The following is a 22,359-nucleotide window of genomic DNA, read 5'->3' as shown; positions in this document are numbered from 1 at the left end:
GTATAGTCATATTAAAAAAAATTCTTAATCCCTAAAGAAAAATACAAATTAAAACAACTTGAGGAATCACCTATCATATTGGCTAACATGACAGAAAGGGAAAATGACAATGTTGGAGAGAATGAAGAAAAAACTGGGATGTTAATGCAATGTTAGTAGAATTTTGAACTGATTCAAGCATTCTGGAGAATAATTTAGAATTCTGTTTAAAGGGCTATATAAAACTTAATCCAGCGATACCACTCCTAGGTTTATATCCCAGAGAGATCAAAGAAAAAGGAAAAGGACCTAAATATACAAAAAATATTTATAGCAGTTCTTTTTTCTGTTGGCAAAGAAATGAAAATCAAGGGAATATTCATCAGCTGGGGAATGGATGTATAAGTTGTGGTATCTGATTGTGATTGAATACCAGTGTGCCATGAGAAATAAGAAGAACTGATGAGCAAGATGGTTTCAGAAAACCTGGTTAGACTTATATGAACTGTTGTAAAGTGAAATTATCAGAATCAGGAGAACACAGTACACTATAACAGGAATATTATACAATGATATGATGATACAAAAGACTTAGCTATTAGGATCAAGACAATGATACAAGATGATTCTGAAGGACTTGGGATGAAAAATGCTATCTACCTTCAGAGAAAGGATTAAGGGATTTGGAATACAGATTGAAGCATAATTTGTTTTCTTTATTTTTCTAGTTTTTTGGGGGTTTTTGGCAACATAGCTAATATGGAAATATATTTTGTATGATTTCACATATATAACTAATATTTCTTGCTTTCTCAATGGATGGAAGGAGGAGGAGGGGGAAAGGAGAAAATTCAAAACTAAACAAAAAAAAAAGAATGTTTAATTTTTTTAAAAAGAAATTTAATAGAAAGGAGTCACTACAGCTTCTTGCCCCCCATTTCTCCTTGGGGCCTCCAGCCCAAGCAGTTGACTATGCTACCTAGAAGCAGGAGTTGGATCTCCCTGGTGCATGCCCCCAACTGTGTGCCCATTCAGTCTGGTATCTCCAATGAGAACAGCATCATCACTAGCACCAGCAGCTCACCTCCAGCCCCAGTACCACCATCTGCAGTTGTACTTCCAGCTGCTGCACCCAGGAGTAGCAGTGGGCTCAGTTATTGGGCACACAATTGCTCAAGCCATTATTGGTGGCTTCAGTGGTGGGAGGAAAGCTGAGCCTTGGAAGGCCTGACATCACCTACTAGGGCCTCTGGAAGCCCAGCTAGGGTACCAGCAGAAGCAGCAATTCAACCTCTGCTACAATGACATGAAATAGTTCTTAAGAGTGTGCCCAGAACCAGGGTGACCTTAAGCTGTGTGAGGACTTAAGTGAGGTGCTGAAGCAGTGCAGGTTTGCAAAAGGATTATCTTAACAGAGATCTTCAAAAGGAAGAAATACAAAAAATCATCTTTAATGATCATTCTAATTTAGTATAATCCATAACTGGTAGAAAAATGGTTGGAAAAAACAGACCACCAGTAGTTTGTTTCTTTGCCTATTTGTCGCTAATATCCTTTTGTTTCAGAACAGTTTTTGAGGAGGAGAATATTCCCACAACGGAAGTAAAATGAGGTAAATACTGATGTGGTCTCATCAAGATGAATGATTGTAATATGAACTCTTAACAAAATTTTAAAATAATAATAATAATAATATTAATATTAAGTTAATAATTCAAATAAGGGGCGGCTAGGTAGTGTAGTGGATAAAGCACCGGCCTTGGAGTCAGGGGTACCTGGGTTCAAATCCGGTCTCAGACACTTAATAGTTACCTAGCTGTGTGGCCTTGGGCAAGCCACTTAATCCCATTTGCCTTGCAAAAACCTAAAAAAATAATAATTAATAATAATAATTCAAATAAAACTGTTTTCTCCCAGAAAAAAAAGAAAGCTGGTGATGACAGGTTGAGGACAATCAATCCATAAACTTTTATTAAATTTCTATTATGTGCCAGATACTCTGCCAAGTACTGGGAATAAAAAAGAAGCAAAAGACAATCCCAGATTACAATCAAGGAGCTTATAATATTTTCTTTGGGAAATGATTAATTTCCCCCAAATTATTAAGAACGATTAAATTAAGGATGATAATAAAAATTAATTTAGTCTTGTTCAAATCATAGTCATCTTGAGTCAAAAGCAATTAAGATATACCCTTCCTCTTAGAGAAAGGATTACAATATTAATGGAAGGGAAGAGGCTTCTTGGTTTAATTCCAGGAATGAGGGAGTGATTCAAGAGAAATAGGATAGTAATGTACTTACTCACTTCTGAAATGTTTACCCAGATATTTTAAGATTTTTTTTAACTTGTTCAAGAATTCTCTGCTATTGAAATTATTTTCTTTCATATATTCATAATTTCATCCTTGAGTATAAGCTACCCATTCCATTTTGCGAGGTATTTCAGGAAAGAGAAAAGATGATCGATCAGTAAAAATCAAAAGAACAAGACATGTTAAGATAACTTAATTGCTTCTTCATTAAAAAAATTCACCAAGATTACTAAACTAATAAGCCAAAGAAATGTGCTAAACATATAGCATTTTTGGATTTCAATAGACACCTGACAAAGCCTCTCATAAAATCATCAATAGAAAAGAGAGAAAGAGTGGTAATCAATGGACTGATATTAATCCTAGAAAGTAGAGCTTTAGCACTGCCTCAGGGAACCATTTTTGGTCTTGTTCTATTCAAGATTTTTATGAGCAACTCAGATGTGGGCATAGATGACGTGCATATCAGATTGGTAGATGATGAAAACATAATAAACTAGATGACAGAATTAAAACCCAAAGGATCTAGGTGGCCGGACTGAAGTTAATAACATGAAACAATACAGATAAATATGAAGCACTTACATTCTAAATACTTCTTCCACCAATAAAAGAATAAATAAATGATTAGGCTATGTAACTAAGAAGTAAAAATCTGGAAAATCAACTTAATACCAAAATAGAAATTCTAAGAATCAAATAGTTTTATCAAAATTGAACTGATAAATGAAACTAAAATCAATTCCTCAAACTGATAAAGAATGCCTCCAATTTAAAAAAAAAAGTAGGCCAAATTATAATCAAAAATGAAATGAAGGGACGGCTAGGTGGCATAGTGGATAAAGCACCAGCCTTAGAGTCAGAAGTACCTGGGTTCAAATTCGGTCTCAGACACTTAATAATTACCTAGCTGTGTGGCCTTGAGCAGCCACTTAACCCCATTTGCCTTGCAAAAACCTAAAAAAAAAATGAAGGAAGAATAAGAAAATATCAGAAATTACTATTTCTATTAAAAAAATACTTAAAAAGGAATGAAATATTTTTTTCTTAATATGACAGTATCTATCTAAAACCAAAAAAAGAATTATGTAATGTTATAAGGTTGAAGATATTTCTAATAAGAAAGAAGTAAAGCAAGGATACCCATTTTCATAATTATATATATCTAGAAATGCTAGCTTTATTACAAGAAATTGAAAGAGAAAAGGCAAGCAAAGAAATAAAACTATTGTTTTTTACTTTGCAGATTTTTTGAAAATCTACATGATATAATTACAAACTACTCTACAGAAAATACAGACCTAAATAATGAGAAAACTACCAATAATTTATTGATAAGTCATATCAATGTAATAAAAATTGTAATACTAAATTTATTTTACTTAGCACATCAAATTACCAAAGGAAAATAACAGAATTCATTTGTAGGAACAAAAAGTCATGAACAAGGAAAATAAAAAAATTTGAAAAATAAGAACCTAAGATTATCAGATTTCAAACTATAGAGATTAGATAACACAAATATATCTAAGTAGCCTACAGTTCAATAAATCTAAAGACCAAGGCTACAAGGGCAAGGACAATTTGACAAATATGCTGAGAAAAATGAAAATGAGACTAAGAGAATTTAAATAATATCTCACACCATATACCAAGATAAAGCCCAAATGGATACATGACTTAGACAAAGAGTATTATTATAAAAATTTGTTTTTTTGGTTGTTCTTCATTTTGAAAGATCATGTATCAGGGAGGTGATGCCATGACAAAAACATAAATTCAATTGGAGTGAGGGAGTGCTGTGCTAAGGTCAGTCTCACTTTCTCCTCCAGAATCATCGGGATCCAATAGCCAGACATGAATCAGGATGACTGGAGATGGCCCTGGATGCCAGGCAATCAGTTAAGCGAACTTGCCCAAAGGTCAGATAGCTAGTGAGTAGCAAGTGTCTGAGTCCCAGATTCAAACTCCCATCCTCCAGAATCCAAGACCAGTGCTCTATCCCCTACACCACCTAGCTGCCTTTAAAATTATAAACAAATTAGATGAGGAAAAAAAATCTTTGTAAAATTCAGGACCAAACAAGTAACTGAAAATCACAGAAAGTAAAATGGATGAATTTGATTTTTTTCCAAGGTTTTTTTTGGGGGGGGGTGGGAAGAGAATGACAAAATTAGAAGGGCAGGGCAGCTAGGTGGCGCAGTGGATAGAGCACCAGCCCTGGAGTCAGGAGTACCTGAGTTCAAATCCAGCCTCAAACACTTAATAATTACCTAGCTGTGTGGCCTTGGGCAAGCCACTTAACCCCATTGCCATTGCCATTTTGCCACTGACAAAACAAAACAAAACAAAAAATTAAATTAGAAGGGGAATAGGTAACTAAAATCAAGGGGAGCAAAAATCTTTGCAACAATTTCTCTGATTACCAGTTTCATATCCAAGGTATGCAAAGTATTTCAAAGACTTAATGTAGTTTTGAGTAATTAAAGTTCAGGGCTCTAAATAACTGAACTCACTTTAAGGAAATGGATTTTAAGGACTTTATAAAGAACTGGTTCAATTCTATAATAACAAGAGTCATCAGATTAAAAAAAGAAGACAGAGATGGCCCAAGGATTTAATCAAAAAGTTTTTAATGTAAGAAATACAAGTCATCAATAATCATGAAAAAATAAACCAATTCCTTAAGAAATAGAGAAATGTAAACAGAGATAACCCTGTATTTCCAACTCATACCTATCAGATTAGTAAAGATGAAAAAAAGGAAAATGGCAATTTTTGGAAGAAACAGCAGGGAACTAAGTCCACTAAAAATTGCATTATTGATGGAACTATGAATTAAGGCAGACATTCTAGGAAAAAAAAAATCCATTAAATCCAAGCCTCTACTCCAAAGAAATAAGAGAAAGAAAGGAATCCATATATAAAAATATTTATTGGGGCGGCTAGGTGGCGTAGTGGATAAAGCACTGGCCCTGGAGTCAGGAGTACCTGGGTTCAAATCCGGCCTCAGACACTTAATAATTACCTAGCTGTGTGGCCTTGGGCAAGCCACTTAACCCCGTTTGCCTTGCAAAAAAACCTAAAAAAAACCAAAAAAATTTATTTAAGATTTTTTGGTAGTAATAAAGAATTGGAAACTATGGCAGGGCCCCCAATTAATGGATTATTGTTATTCAATAAAAAAGTATGAAACTTAACAATTTCAAAAAAAGACTCACGTAAACTAATATAGAATGAAATAAGTAGAATTAAGAACAATTTATACAATAACAACATTGTAAAGAAAAACAACTCAAAAACTTAATTCTTTTTATGAGGAAATAGATGAGACTTGCTTATATGCCTATTGAAAAAAAGCAACAGACTCAAGAAGCAGAACACAACAAATATTTTTGGACATAAGACAATGTAGGAATGTTTTTCTCAATTATACACAAGTTTTGCTTTTCTCTTCATAATGGGGGGATAGGGAGTGCCACTTGAAGCATCATTTTTTAATACAGAAAGAAAAGAAAAGTGTGAGAGTCCTTGAAAAGCAAGTTAGTTATGAAAGCTATATGTTTACCTTATTATAGTCTTAAAAAGAAAAGCAAATTATACATTTACATGATGTCTATGAGTTATTCCAATTAAAAATTGATCAGCACAGTCATTTGCAAACATCTAATTTATATCAATTTCCATGGGGAAAAAATGAATTTGACTTTTAGGAATAATTCCTAAATAAAATTCCCCAAAAGAATAAAGTTGGCTTAGAAAATGATACAATATGGATACAGAGATGGCTAGATAAAGAGAAGGGGATTTTTCTTCACCTAATATATATTAGCATGGCAAATCTTTTACTACAAAAGGTTCAAACAAATAAAACCCCAAAGATCTTGTATTTTTAACAGTAAATACTTTAAAATTTGGTGAGAATTTATTTTGTCACTCTTTTTCTCATTTTTAAAGAAACAGTTAAGATTCATCATTAATTCTGTCATTGAAAATCATAAAATCTTAGAAGTAGATCTAAAAGAATATTAGAAATTATTTTTAAAATGACAGCACTAGGATTTTAGACCATACTAGTATTTTCTGCCATTTAATGGGAAATTGTCCTAACAACTAACTTTAGAAGGCTGAAGTAAAAATTTAGCAGGGTCCAATGAATTATATTTGAGTTTGGCTTAAAAAAAAATCAAAAGCAAAAACCTTAAAAAAACCAATTCTGATTCTCACTGACCTCAAGCAACAGATATGACTCTGCAGTAACACCCAACTGAAAAGTAAACCCTGGCAGGACTTAAATGAAAGCCAGATGCTACAGGACCACAAATACCCTCCCCCATAGCCCTGGCTTATACAAATATTTAATTAGAATAATACAAGCAGTTTATACCTCTTGAAAAAGATGAAGCCTGCCCTTCTAAAATGAAGTGTTCAATGACACCCAAAACAATATTCTTTATACTTCACATAATAAAAGGTTCATACACAGAGATTTTGGCAAAGTAAACTAAACATACAAATTTGAGCTTAATTTCTTAATCTTTCATGGAACAAGAGTCATTTCTACTATAAATGAGAAATAAAATTAAATACTGGACAAGAAGCAATAAAGTCACTCCTATATTTAGCAATTAGCATGAATTAATTTCATTATGTTTTCACTTCACAAAAATGTTCATGCTTTTCATTTTTTAAGGTATAATCCAGTTTGCTCTAAATAAAAAAAATGCTTCTTAATACTTGCTAAATCAGCTTTAGTACCTGTTATAAGATGCCAAATTTAGCATCAGAATTTGAGGTCTGCTCTGAAAACTTTCCTTTAGAATATGGTACCTCCTTTATTAACCACATATTCATAAAAAAAATAGGCATGAACTACACCCATATCATCAAAATGAACATGAATGAGTATAATAAGGAAGCAACATAGTACAACATCCCATTAGTTTAAAATGTGTAGAGGATGTGGATCTGAGTTAAGTGAAAATGCTAATGGGGGGGGTTCCTTTTTGTGTGATACTACTACATGAAGATCTTATCCTTACTGTAAATTCAGCAAATTTTTCTATTTCAGAGTTCTCTGTGATAATTTTCCAGCTATCTTAAGATATTTTCCCCTTATCCTTTTCTCCCTTCTAACTACTTTTAATTTTTACCCTGCTGTAGCACTTGGTTAATTCTCTGGGCAATAAGCCCATTCTGGCTTCATTTTTTGTTTACTGTTTGTATAACTTCCCCAGCTTCTATTTTAAGTTGACTTAGGTAACAAGAAACTACAAAAGACTTCAGTAGATGATGCTTGGGGAGGGGGGGAGGATCAGGGAGAGGAAGAGGCCCCATAGTACAGGTCAAGATGAGAAATATACCTCCAAATTATATTAATTTTAGTAGTACCTTAATAATAGAAGTACAGATAGATCTAAGATAATGAAGTTGGGATTACAAATTAGGAGAATAGATCCCTGGAGGAGTAAGTATTGACTTTTCATGGTATCTCCTCACTTAAATACAATTCATGGCATATCAAGGCATCACCTCCCTGATGTCAAGGTCTCCTTTGAGAATAAGGGACAAAACATCACAAATGAACCAGCAGGGAGTATAACCAAGGCAATGAAGGGTCAAAGGGCAACAAAGACCTAAGTGAAATGAAGTCAGAAATTGGGAGTTCTGACCCAACCCTTTGATTGAAATGAACCCCAAAAAATAGGGCAGCCTGAGAAGATAGGGGTATCTGTGAAGGAATAAGGCCAAAATAAGTAGAACAAAGTCTCAACAGACAGGTTTAGAAAAGAGAGAACAGGAGCCAGGGAAGTCCGAGGCAAAGGGGAAAATGGGGTGAATGCTGAACAGAGCTAAGTAAGAGCCCTAGGTAATAGTCTAAGGAATGCCTAGGCAAGTTTCCACAATGATACTGCAACATGATGATAGTGATGGTCTCAGGAAACGATGCAGAGTTACCATATTTAATAAACATTTTCTTTGATCTTCAGCTCTTCTAAATGGTGTTTGCTTATTGTCACTGAGATTCCAGATATTAATTCTTCATTAAAGATTTGGGTCATAGCAAGGAGGGGGTTGGGGGGAAAGCATGATAGAAAAAGGAGTCAAGGTAGTAGAACTGAAAAAAAAAATTCAGCTGAACTTCAGTACACAATTCTTCCAAAGAGATCTGAGATGTACCAGATCAAATGAAGAATTTCAGAAAAAGATGAAGTTGTTCAGAGGTCTCTGATGAAGACAATTTCAGATGAAGATGAAGAATTTCAGAAAAAGTCACAATGAATCCTTTGTCTGACCCAGGTTGCTAGAAAGAGACATAGGGGTCTGCAAAAACTGGGAAGAGGGTATTGAGGAGCTGTCAGGGTCTCACACATGATTTAGCAGTTACTACTATTAAGCAAGACCCATGGAGAACTAGAGATGTCTGGGAAAGGGTGGAAACCAGAACAAAAGGATGTCTAAGACTCCTCCAGACTCATTCTAAAGAACTTCAATGGTGACAGGTACCAACTGGTGGTTCTGCTGCCTACTACCCAATCCTGAGTAGATTCAGAAGAGATAGGGAGGTTTAGTGCAGTGTACTGATAAAGAAGTTCAGAAGCTAATGGACCCCAGCTTAGAGCATGATCTCACTTCCTAATTCTATTGTAGCAAAAAAAGAGGAACAGCCAAGGCAGAAAATCCAAACCAATAGGGAAGTATGCAATTCTGAGACTTTGAATCATTAGTTTTCCAGATGACTAATAAGGTGTGTGTGTGTGGGGGGGGGGGGGGGGGTGTCTACCAGAACTTAATGAATACACAACCTAAACCCAAGTCAGGAACTTATAAAACTCAGACAAGGAGAACAGCAATCAGACTTTGCCCTGAATCAGACTCTTAGGGAAGTACTAAAAATCTGTAAGTCTCTAGCCTATCCCCAAGAAACAGGAATAACACGACATTGAATATCACAAGAAAACAAGAACAGGAAAAACCCAGACCTTCCTTCCAGAAGTTCCACAGAACCTAGACGTAATATCAAGTCCAAAGGCAATCGGAGTACTAGGAAAAAGGAGCCAAAAAACCCAAAACAAAACAAAAACCACTCACTATAATGAGTTATCATGGTGGCAGCAAATCTCAAGACACTAATACAGAAGAGAATGACTTTAAAACTTATATAAGTAATCCCTCAGAAAAAAACAGTTTGAGCACGAACTCAACTAAAATTCCTAGGAAACAAGAAACAACAGTTAAAAAGAAACTGTTCAAAAATGTTTATAAATGGAATAAGAGTTCTTGAGGGAAAAAAAAAGAAATGAGAGTTATAGAAGAAAAGGATTGGAAAGGGAATTAACAGCTTGCCATAGGAGATTCAAAATCTTGCCCAAAAAATATTCAACTCCAAGAGTCAACAAGAAATATTAAAACAAAATCAAAAGGATGAAAAAAAATCTCAAAATAAAAACAATTGACTTAGAAAATATATCATGGATAAAAAAATTGGAAGAATCATTGGACCTTCTCAACACTAGGACCAGAAAAAAGGGTCTAGATAACCTATAAAGAAATCTTCAAAGAAAATTACCAAGATCTCTTAGAACTGGGGGCAAAATGGAAACAGAAAGAATCCACTGGTCATCTCCTGAAAGAAAACTCCAAAATGAAAATTCTTATGTACATCATAATCAAAATTCAGTTTCCAGGTAAAAGATCAGGAAAACATCTCACATAATGAGAGCAAACAATTAATATGTATACAAACAAAGAGGAAGAGGTAAGGGGAAGTAGCCAACAATTGAAACCTCACTCTCAACCCAATTGCGCATGTATAAAAGCATCTTAACAGGAAAATGGAAAGAATATGGGAGGAGATAGGGAGAGTCAGGAAGGAAAAACAAAAGAAGATGGCACAAGATAGGAATCTGAGGAAGTATTTATAAATTGGGAAATGGCTAAATAAGTTATGATATATCAACTTAACAGAATACTACTGAGTTGAAATATGATCAGCATAATGACTAATCACTATTCCAGAGGACTTGAGGAAATATTCTCCTCACCTGTTTAAACAGATCTAGTACAGAACAGGAAACTTTCTCCTGTTCTCAAATGGGGAAGGGAAAAGGGAAGGGCTGGGAGGATAGTCAGCTGAATCTTAGCTAATTAAAACAAAAAAAAATTTTTAAAGAAAAATAAAATATAAAGTAAACTGACCTGGAACTAAAGGACCAGGATTCATATATTGCCTCTAATAATTACTCCTGTGTGACTTGACTGTGGTTTAAAATTTTTTAATATATGTTCCTAGAAAGTCCTGCAGTTAAAAAATATTGTGCTGGTGTTAGGTGCTCTCAGATTGGATAATTTAGATCTCTAAAGAAAGAGCAAAGAAGGCAATTTCACCAAGAAAATACTGTTTGGTTGACCAAGACACAAAACTAAAGATAATAAACGTATTAAGAAAAATGAATTGAAGAAATACAATGTAGGAATCAGCAGATTCTAAGAGATATAGCTTCAATGATTTATAATTACCAAGAAAGGACATATTCTGGTCAAGTATATTTTGCCAGATAATAAAAAATTTAACTCTAAAAGCATCAAAAAGTTAACAGTTCGCTTACTGTTACAAACAAGAATTAGAGTATCTCAAATTTGGGTGGAAGTTAAAAGCTTAGAAGTTCAACCTGAAGAGAAATTCTTTCTATCACATGCCTGGTTTGGAGTCAAGAAGATCAAGTTCAAATCCCACTTTTGACATGAACTAGTTGTATGATCTTGTTCAAGTCACTTAACCTCTGCCTCAGTTTCCTCAACTATAAAATGGTGTCTTGACAGAATCTCTGGCCCAGTTGAAGATCAGGAGATTATTTGTGAAGTTTTTAACACTCTATCTGGTTATACACAGTAAGTGCTATAGGCATTCTTATCTTTTCTATTCCCCCCCCCAAACCAATCTCTTTGAATAATATTAAGCTATAAAGTATAGTATAATGAAAAGAGGTCAGACTTTGAACCAGAGAGCCCACACTAGATTCTAATTCTGTTACTGATTTCTCTCCATGCCAATTAGTTTATTTTTAAACTAGGGGGCCAAATTTTAAAATCTATTAAAAAGGTTGAAGGGGGTATGAGAAGAAATACAGGAATATACTGTTAGCAGAGTGTCAAATAAATCAAGTATCAAGTGGATCAATCATTCTGGGTAACAGTTTGGAAATGTTAAAAAAAAATTTACCTAAAATTGTCCATATGCAAGTAAAAGGAAAACACACACAGAAAGATTCAGTACTATTAAAATATAATATAAGGACTCTAGGGATGCAAAGAACCATAAACAAAATAGATATCCATCTATTAGGTAATGTAAGAATGTAAAGGAATATTCTTGTGAAATAAAAAATAATGAATTCAATGAGAAACTGAGAGAAATACCAACTGCTGAGAAATTTTACAGCAAAATAAGCAGAACCAAGAGAACAATATTGACAGTGACTTGTATAATGAAAATTAAAGGGGCAGTTAGGTGGCACAGTGGATAGAGCACAGGCCCAGAAGTCAGGAGGACCTGAGTTCAAATCCTGTAGCAGACATTTAATAATTACCTTCTTGCATGACCTTGGGCAACTCATTTCTAGCCCCATTGCCTTGCCCCTCCCCCAAAAAGACAATTAAAAGTGCAATAAAAGAAATGAAGATGCACTTAGTGCTTAAAACATGCAAATCACCGTACTCATCTCTGACAACAGAAGTAGAAAAGAACTATAGATCTTCCTTCCAAGGAGCTCTCATTCTAATAGGAAAAGATAATGCAAGAAGATTTCAAATGCAAGATAGAGAAAAAAGCCCAGGGGGCCACAGGTATAGTGGAAAAGCAGAGAATAGTGCATTTCCTGTTTTAAAAATATCCATTTTATGCAAGTTAAAACAACTATGTGGTACCACCTCACACATATCAGATTGTCTAAAATAACAAAGGGAAATGATCAATATTGGACAAGTTGTGGGAAGATTGGAATATTAATGCACTGTGAGTGGAGTTGTGAACTTATTCCCTTTTTGGAAAGCAATCTGGAACCATGCCCAAAGAGTAATAAAACTGATCATACAGAAACACCAATACCAGGCCTATATCCAAAGGAAATAATAAAAAAATGGGAAAAGTTCCACATGTTCCAAAATATTCATAGCAGTTCTTCTTACAGTGGCAAAGAATCGGAAATTGAAGAGAGGTCCATCAATTGGGGAATGGCTGAACAATTTATGGTATATGAACGTAATGGAGAACTATTGTTCTATAAGAAATCATGAATGGTCATACTTTTAAAAAAGTATGGGAAGAATTAGATGAACTGATGCTGAGCAAAGGGAGTAGAAGCAAAAGAGTACTGTACACACTATCAATAACATTGTGAATTAATCAACTATGATGGATGCAACTACTCTCAACAGTTCAGAGATCTAGGATAACTCTGGGAGACATGTTATGGACAACACCATCCATACCCAAAGGAAAACAAACAAAAAAAAAAAAACCCCACAGAATCTGAAATGGATACTATGGTCACTAAAAAAAAATCTTATGTTTTTCCTTCCCTTCCCATTGTTTTCTTTCTATTCCTGTATTCCTAATTCCTCATAAACAAAATGACTAATGGGTGAACATGCTAAACACAAATGTACATGTTCTACTTTTACTAGACTGTGTGCTGAGGGGAAGGGAGTGAGAAGGGAGTATGGTAGAAAAAGAGATAATTTATACATATGCAAGTGAATGAACACTAAAAATTTTTTATAACAACAATAAAATATCAATAAAAATACCAATTTTGCTCCTGGACTATTTGATGTCAAGGATTTAGATGTCAAGAACTTTCTTTTCTGGTCCTTAAAAGCTATGACTGATAAGGAAGCTGAAGATGCAAACAATTATCAGACTACATCTCCACAATGGTCTCTTCTCTGAACAGTGGCTTCCAAACCACACTGAAAGTAGAAGTCTGGGGCTCCTAGGTTCACTATAAAGTCATTAGTATCATTTTGATGATGACTTGCAGGAGCAAAGACACTAAGAAGTTTGGTAGTTTGGAATCATTTATATCCCTAGGGTTTCAGAATTTGGAATCCTGGGATATTTACACTAGAAGCCTAAATGGAAAATGGTGGCAGTAGTTTGGTCTAACTTGCTTTATTCTGTAAATTTTGCAGTTTTATAAAGAAAACTTTATGAAAAGTCTTTGAGAAGCTTACAGAATAATATATTTTGGAAACACTCACCTGTGTTAACTAAAGAAAGTAATTAATTCAGAAAGGAAATAATAAGGTATTTTATCATTATCTGATTTCAGTATGAACTCCTTAACAGGGAAAGAGGAATCAAACAACTATAAATATGTTGAGAGTTTGATGTTGACTGATGTTAACACTGGTCACTTAAAATACTGAAAGAGTATTTTACTTTTATTTTATTTTTTGTAAAGAATATTTTAAATAAAGAAAAAATTGTGTATAGATATTACACAAATAAATTTCTATGTATACTTATATAAATATACACATAGATATCTATGTTTATTATCAATAACATATTGGGTAATTTTAATATACTGGAGTCATTTTGGTTCTTTAATATTTATTTTATTTTTTTTAGAAGACAAAAAGTTTTACTCTTTTTTGAATTTTACAATTTTCCCATCCTGCTTCCCTCCTCCTACCCCCACAGAAGGCAGTCTGATAGTCTTTACATTATTTCCATGCTGTACACTGATCAAAATTGAATGCATTGAGAGAAATCATATCCTTAAGGAAAAAATAAAATATAAGAGATAGCAAAATTACATAATAAGTTACCTTTTAAAAAAAATTAAAGGTAATAGTCTTTGGTCTTTGTTCAAACTCCACAATTCTTTCTTTGGACACAGATGGTATTCTCCATCGCAGACACCCTAAAATTGTTCCTAATGGTTGCACTGATGAAATGAGCAAGTCCAGGGTCTTTAATATTTTGTGGTTACTTGTATCAGATGCAAGTATAATGGAAAAGGTGGATTCAAACTCATAAACTATTGCCTTTTTCTAAGAAGTTTAAATGAAACAAAGAAATAACCACAAAAAGGTTGTCAAAATCCTAGAAAATAGAGGGCGGCTAGGTGGCACAGTGGATAAAGCACCAGCCCTGGAGTCAGGAGTACCTGGGTTCAAATCCGGTCTCAGACACTTAATAATTACCTAGCCGTGTGGCCTTGGGCAAGCCACTTAACCCCATTTGCCTTGCAAAAATAAAAAAAAAAAAAAAGAAATCCTAGAAAATACCTGGGTCTTGACAAACAAATTTGTCAGCAAAGATAAACAGTGGTTTAGAATATAAATTCATTTGAAATTCATAAATCATGGGAAAAGTATGCTAGAAGATTACGAATAGCATATCATTGCAGGAAGAGATGGATTAATCATTGATAAATGATCAAAGGATATGAAAAGGCAGTTTTCAGAAGAAATTGCAGCTATCTAGTCATAGGAAAATGTTCGAAATTACTATTAATTATAAAAAGGCAACTCTGAGATACCAACTCACACCTATCAGATTGGTTAATAAAACAGGAAAATGATAAATGTTAGGAGATTTGGTTAAACTGGATAAACTTATGCATTGTTGGTAGAGTCGTGAATTCATCCAACCATTCTGGATAACAATTTGGAACTATGCTCAAAGGGTTATAAAACTATGCACACCCTTTAATTCAACAATACCATTACCAGATCTGTATCCCACAGAGATCACAAAAAAAAAGGGGGGGGGGGGGAAGGACACACCTGTATGAAAATATTTATAACAGTTCAATGGACTTTTGAGGGGATGCCCATCAATTGGTAAACAGCTGAACAAGTTTTGGTTTATGAATGCAATGTGATCGTTTTATAAGAAATAATGAGCAAGTGAATTTCAGAAAAACCTGAAGATTCACATAAATTAAAGCAACAATATGTGATAATCAACTATGATAGTCTTAACTCTTCTCAGCAATACAGTGATTAAAAATCAAAAATTTTAAAAGACTTTGATGGAAAACCCATCTATATTCAGAGAAAGAATTATAGATGCAGATCAAAACATAAGATTCCCCCCCCCTTTTTTTTCACTTCTTTCTTTTTCATGGTCTTTCCTTTTTGTTCTGATTCTTTTTCCCCAAGCATGACTAATAAGGAAATAAGGGTAGCTAGATGGGAGTGGATTTCTGGTCTTGGAGTCAGGAGGACAGGAATTCAAAGCTAGCCTCAGACATTTACTTAGCTATGTGACCTTGGGCAAGTCACTTAGCCCTGACTGCCTCTCATCCAGAGCTGTCTCCATTTGTCTTGATTCATATCTGACTACTGGATCCAGTTGGTTCTGAGGAGAAAGTGAGGCTGGTGACTTAGCAAAGCATTCCCTCACTCAAATCCAATTTATGGGCTTGTCATGGCATCACCTCCCTGATGTCATGGTCTTCTTCGAGAATAAAGGACAAACATCAAAAGTACTATCATTATGATTATTATTAAGGAGGTAAGTTTAACATGGTTGTGCATGTATAATCCATATCTGATTACTTGCTGTCCTGGGGAGGGGGGAAGGGAAATGTGGAAGGATGAAAAATGAAATGTTGAAAACTATCTCTCCATATAATTGGGAAAAATGCTATTAAGGTTTAAAAAAAAAGGAAACGATGGTGAAAACATGCTTCTTCAGGATGAAGTTGTCAATTACTTGTTAGCAATGCTGAAAATGGGAGTGCTCTTAAGATACTCACTGGGGGGCGGCTAGGTGGCATAGTGGATGAAGCACCGGCCTTGGAGTCAGGAGTACCTGGGTTCAAATCCGGTCTCAGACAGACACTTAATAATTACCTAGCTGTGTGGCCTTGGGCAAGCCACTTAACCCCATTTGCCTTGCAAAAATCTAAAAAAAAAAATACTCACTGGTCTCAATTAGGAATCAATAAACTATAGACAGGGCCAAATGTGGTCTGCCAGGGAATGATTTTTACATTTTTAAATATGATAAACTTTTTTTTTAAACATAAAAGCCATTATTTACAAGCTGGCCTCAACCTCTGGTCTAAATAATGACATATGAGGTCCTTTTCAATTTTGAGATTTTGAGGTAATTTTAGTGTCTGACTCTGACACTTTTTTACTTTAACATTTGGTTTCTTGACTCCAAAATAGTATATGAACTCTAAATCCATGCCTTGGTGATATTTAAAAACTGACAATCTATTGTATAAATCTTTTCAGATGTTGCAATAGATGGAGGATATTCTATACCCTCCACCATACAAACTGCCCCAAAATACCATGCTTATTTAGAAGTGAATACCAAATGGAACACAACAAAAATCTACCATTTTCTTGAAGATTAACCTGAAGGCAATTTAACTACAGATGTTTTTTATGTGTGAGAAAATTAAATAAATATTTTAGGCACTATCAATGACAGCATCAAAGAATTAGAATTGAAGGGACCCTAGAAACTATCTCATTTAACTGAGGCCCAACAAAGTTAAGTGGATTTGCCCAGTAACACAATTATTAATCAACTTTCTGAGTCCAAATAAGGGATTTTTTCCTCCTTATAATTTATCAATATCTCAAAGTCAAAAGGGAAAATTCATGTTCTACTGGAGAGCTCCTACTCTTCCAAATGATACTTTCATTATTATTTTTTTAAATTTTTATTTAATTCTAAATTTTTTTCACCAGCTACATACGAAAACTAATTTCAACATTTAATTCCAAAACTTTCGAGTTCCAGATTATCTCCCTTCCTCTCATCCCACTCCCCATCATTGAGAAAGCAAGTTACTTGGTATAGGTTAAAAATATGTAGCCATGAAAAAACATTACTACAATAGCAAAATTGTAAAAATAAACAAAACCCTCTCCCTAATAAAAAAAAAAAACTTAAGAAAAATAAAGTGAAAAAAAGAACATGCTTCAAGTCTATATTCAGACACCATCTTTGGGATAGACTGCATTCTAAGTTCTTCAGAGTTCTCTTGGGTCACAGCATTGATGAAAAAGGTAGGTCATTTTGATCTCATCATCCTGCTGTTACTCTGTATAAGGTACATTTCCCATTGCATCTGCTTGTTAAGTTTTTTACTGGGAGCATCCTGTTCATCATTGCCCATAACAGAACAGCATTTCATCCCAATCACATACCACAATTTGTTTAGCCATTACCCAACTGCTGGGCACCCCCTTAATCTCCAGCTTCCTGCCACCAGAAAAGAGTTGTTATAAATATCCCTATACATATAGATTCTTTTCTTCCCATATTTCACCTCTTCTGGAATATAGACCTAGTAACAGCAAAAGGGGAAGCTTGGTTTTATAGTCCTTTGTTGAATTGTTTAAACATTTCACAACTCCTCCAATAGTGCCTCAAAGTCTCAATTTCCCCTATATCCCTTTCAACATTTGTCATTTTCTCCTTCCATCCTATCAGCCAATCCAATATCTAAGGGAGTACCTCAGTTCCAACCTACATTTCTCATATCAAGAATGGCATTTAAATATATATGTTTAAATAGATTGCCTCATGTGAAAACTGCTCATCTCTGGATCATTTATAAACTGAGGAAGTCTTTTTTTTAATAAATTTTTTAAATAAAACCATTTTATATACATTGGCAGTTTCTACCAATCTTTTTTTGCAAGATTTTGAGGTTTACAATTTTTCTCCCTACGTCCCTTCCCTCATTCCTCACCCCAACAGAATACAATCTTTACATTTGCAGCCATGATTAGCATGTTGCTGCTGTTAGAGTGTATAATACTCTTTTGGTTCTGCTCATCTCACTCACTATCAACTCATGCAAGTCTTTCCATGTTTCCTGAAATCCTGCCCCCATGATTTCTTATAGAACAATAGTGTTCCACCACATACATATTTACTACAATTTGTTCAGTCATTTCCCAAGTGATGGCCATCCCCTCAATTTTCAATTCTTTGCCACTACAAAAACAGGTACTATAAATCATTTTGTACATGTGGGATTTTTACCCTTTCTCATGATCTCTTCAGGATACAGATCCAGTAGTGGTATTGCTGGATAAAAGGGTATGCACATTTTTATTGCCCTGTGGGCATAATCCCAAATTGCTCTCCAGAAAGGCTGGATCGGTTCACAATTCCACCAAGGATGCATTAGTACCCCAGATTTTCCATACCCTTTCCAACATTGATCACTATCCTTTCTGGTCATATTGGCCAATCTGAGAGTATAAGGTGGTACCTCAAAGGTGTTTTAATTTGCATTTTTCTAATCAATAATGATTTAAAGCAATTCTTCATATGACTATAGATAGCTTTGGTTTCCTCATCCAAGAAATGCCTTTGCATAGTCTTTGACCATTTGTCAATTGGGAAATGACTTGCTTGCGTATGAATTTAACTCATGTCAGGCACTATAGACAGGGCCAAATGTGGTCTGCCAGGGAATGATATACACCTCATTACACAAACTATGTTTGTGTAATGAGGTGTATATTTTTTTCTTCACTATTGACATAGTTAGCTGTTTCCCCCTCCATCCCATTCCCCCCATTCTTATTTATTCTATTCTCTCTCTCATTTCACTGTCCCTCCTCAAAAGTATATTGTATTTGACTACCCTCTCCAATGATCTTCTCTCTCTTCTATCACTTATCCCCCCTGCCCCTCACTTTCTCCCATCCCTTTCCCCTCCTATTTTCCTCTAGGGTAAGACAGATTTCTATACCCAGATGAGTGTATGTTATTTCCTCTCTTAGCCAATTTTGATGAGAGTAAGGTTCACCTGAGTCAAATTTATAAAAAAATCAAGCCATTTCCCAACTGACAAATGGTCATAAAGGATATGCAAAGGCAATTTGTAGATGAGGAAATCAAAGTTAGCTAGTCATATGAAAAATTGCTCTAAATCATTACTGATTAGAGAAATGCACATTAAAGTATCTCTGAGGTACCACCTCACACCTCTCAGATTGGTCAATATGACCAAAGGACAATGATCAATGTTGGAAGAGATATGAGAAATCTGGAACATTTAATGCATTGTTGGTGTTGTGAACCGATCCAACCTTTCTGGAGAGCAATTAGGAATTACACCCAAAGGGCAACAAAAATGTGCATACCCTTTGATCCAGCAATACACCCTAACAGCAACATGGGTGTGATGATCAGCCTTAATGGACTTGTTCATTCCATCAGTGCAATAATCAGGGACAATTTGAGGGTACCTGCGATGGAGAATATCATCTGTATCCAGAGAAAGAACTGTGGAGTTTAAACAAAGACCGATGATGATGATGATGATGATGATTTAGTTTTTTAAAAAAGTTGTCTTATGTACTACATAATTTTGCTACCTCTAATATTTTAATTATTTCGCAAAGATATGTTTTCTTCTCTCAAAATATTCAATTTTAATCAATGCATAACATGGAAACAATGTAAAGATTATCAGACTGTCTTCTACTGTGGGGAGGGGGAAGGAAGAGAAGGGAAAAATTCTAAAATTCAAAACCTTGCAAAGAGATAATTGGTAGAAATTACTATCGTATATAACTGGGAAACAAATAAAATATTTATATAATAAAAAATAAAGATACTAAGGCTCACTCATTCCCCCCCTCCTACTCCATTGCAAGTTTTTTCTTGTCTCTTTTTTGTGATATAACTTTCCCCATTCTACTTCTTTCCACCTCTCTAAGAACATTCCTTTCTAGCCCATTAACTCTATCTTTATAATATATTAACCATTCATATTCAACTCCTTTCTATGCCTTGCTATAGCTCCTCCTTCTAATTGACCTAATATATGAGATGGTTCACATGCGTTATCAGTATCATCTTCCCATGCAGGAATACAAGAGGTTCAGCATCATTAAATTCCTCATAATTTGCCCTTCCCGTCCACCTTCTCTATGCTTTACCTGAGTTCTGTACTTGAAGATCAAACTTTCTGTTCAGCTCTGATTGTTTCTCCAGGAAAGTGTTAAAGTCCTCTATTTCACTGAATGTCCATCTTTTCCCCGAAAGAGGATGTTCAGTTTTGCTGGGTAGTTGATTCTCAGTTGTAATTCAAACTCTTTTGCCTTCCAAATATCATATTCCAAGCCCTATGAGTCCTTAATTTAGGAGCTGCTAAATTCTGTATATCCCTGATTATAGCACCCCTATGTCTGACTTGTTTTTGGTGCTTGTGATATTTTCTCTTTGACTTAAGGGAGGCTTTGGGGGGGGGGGGGGATGTCTTTCCTGGAGAATTTCTTGAAGTCTAGACTCCTTTTTTTAGTCATAACTTTTAGATAGTTCAATAATTTTTAAATTATCTCTCCTGGATCTGTTTTCCAGATTAACTAATTTCCAATGAGATATTTCATGTTTTCCTCAAATTTTTCATTTTTAAAAATTGTTTCTTGATTTCTCGCAAAGTCTTAAGCTTCCCTTAATTCCAGTGAAATACAATATAAGGAATTATTTTCTTCAGAGGGCTTTTGTATCTCCTTTTCCATTCAGTCAAAACTGCTTTTTAAGGCATTCCTCTCATTGGTCTTGCTTTACTTTCTCCATTTGCCCCAAATTGGTCAAAATATTTTCCTCACTAATTTTTTTTTGTATCTACTTCACCAAGTGCTGACTCAATTTTTGTTTTTCTGACACTACTCTCATTTCTCTTCCCAATTTTTCCTCTACCTCCCTTACTTGATTTTCTTTTTTGTGCTCTTCCATAATCTAAGACCAATTCATATTTTTCTTGGAGACTTTAAATGCAGAAGCCTTGACTTTATACTTTTCTAGGTGTGTATTTGGTTCTTCTACAGGACCAAAGTAATTGTCTATGATCAGATTTTTTTTTCTGTTGTTTGCTCATTTCCCCAAACCTATGAATTGATTTTAATGCTTCATTAACATGGAGTTCTGCTTCCAGAGTGCTGGACACACTCCCCAGCTTCTGAGTGTTTTTGCAGGTTTTTCAGGAAGACTCCCCAGGAATCTGAAAGTTCTAAATTCCTCCAAAATCCTATGAAAGGCTCTGGCTGCCCTCCTGGCTTGTGCTCTGGTCTGTGGATGACCACAAGCACTCTTTTCTGTCCTAGAACTGTGAGGAAAGTTCCTGTTCTGCTACAGGCAGTAAGCTAGCTCTGTTGTACTTCTTTAACTGAGATGGGGGCCCCCAGACTGACCAAGATCTGAGTAAGGATAAAACAACAGAATCCTGCTTCAAAGATAGCAAAGAGATCTCTGTAATCTCCCCCAACCCCATTACCATCTGTGGCTGAATACTCTGGAAGCAGCTGCCAGATTTCTACACTTTCCTGGGCCCCTGGGACCAGGTCTACACTGAGATCTGCACTGGACTGAATTCTCCTCTCACCCTAGTGTTTTCAGAGCAGAGTTTTCCTACTGACCTTCCCAATTGTCCTTGGCAATCCCTTGGTTGAGAGGTATGGAACCACCATGGACTCAAGATGCCCCAAGTTCTGTTCCTGGATGGCTGGTGCAACAGACCCTTCCCATGGATCTTCAAAGTTGTCTTGGGCTGGAAAATTTTTTCAGTCTTTTTGTGGGTTCTGCCACTCTAGAATTTGGTTAGAATTATTATTTGAAGGAATTAGAAGAGGTTTCAGAAAGGGAAACCTCGCTGGAATTCCTGCCTTTACTTTGTCATCTTGGTTTCATTCCCTTTAATTATTACTATAATCTTGATCCACCACCTCACTTCATGATAACTCATAAAAACTCATATATATCTATTGTTAGTGCCATCAAAATCATTATACTACTCTAAAATTTCTTATGGAATCTTAAAAAAGTTTCAACAAACTTTTGCCCTCAAAACATTTCTATGAAGAAAATACATTGATATTCCATTATTACAAAGGGGGATATGATAGAAACAGAGTTAAAAGAGTTAAGGACCATGACTCACTTTAGGAGCTATATCAAGCTTAACTCTTTTTTTCCAAGTACCTCTGAGTAATAAAACATAACCAAAACCTACATTACAAAACCAGTATACTTTTAGTAAAATATCACTTTAAAAAAGTTA

At 34.9% G+C, this 22,359-nt stretch overlaps 1 protein-coding gene across 2 annotated transcripts in view; it reads right to left on the bottom strand.

The window, feature by feature from the left end:
- The window catches only part of RRP15 (ribosomal RNA processing 15 homolog), a 64,664-nt gene that overhangs the window by 10,747 nt on the left and 31,558 nt on the right, over window positions 1–22,359 (bottom strand). The window contains exon 5 of one of the 2 annotated variants that reach the window (XM_074222686.1): window positions 21,719–21,888. The exons of the other annotated variant lie outside the window; for it this stretch is intronic. Within the exon in view, the coding sequence (XP_074078787.1) occupies window positions 21,719–21,888 (170 nt within the window). The remainder of the gene's footprint in view (window positions 1–21,718; window positions 21,889–22,359) is intronic. 2 annotated transcript variants of the gene reach the window in all.

The sequence above is a fragment of the Macrotis lagotis genome, chromosome 2, assembly GCF_037893015.1.
Source record: "Macrotis lagotis isolate mMagLag1 chromosome 2, bilby.v1.9.chrom.fasta, whole genome shotgun sequence".
NCBI classification, from domain to species: domain Eukaryota; kingdom Metazoa; phylum Chordata; class Mammalia; order Peramelemorphia; family Peramelidae; genus Macrotis; species Macrotis lagotis.
The sequence above is the reverse complement of the archived record's forward strand: the minus strand, read 5'-3'. Positions and strand labels throughout refer to the sequence as shown.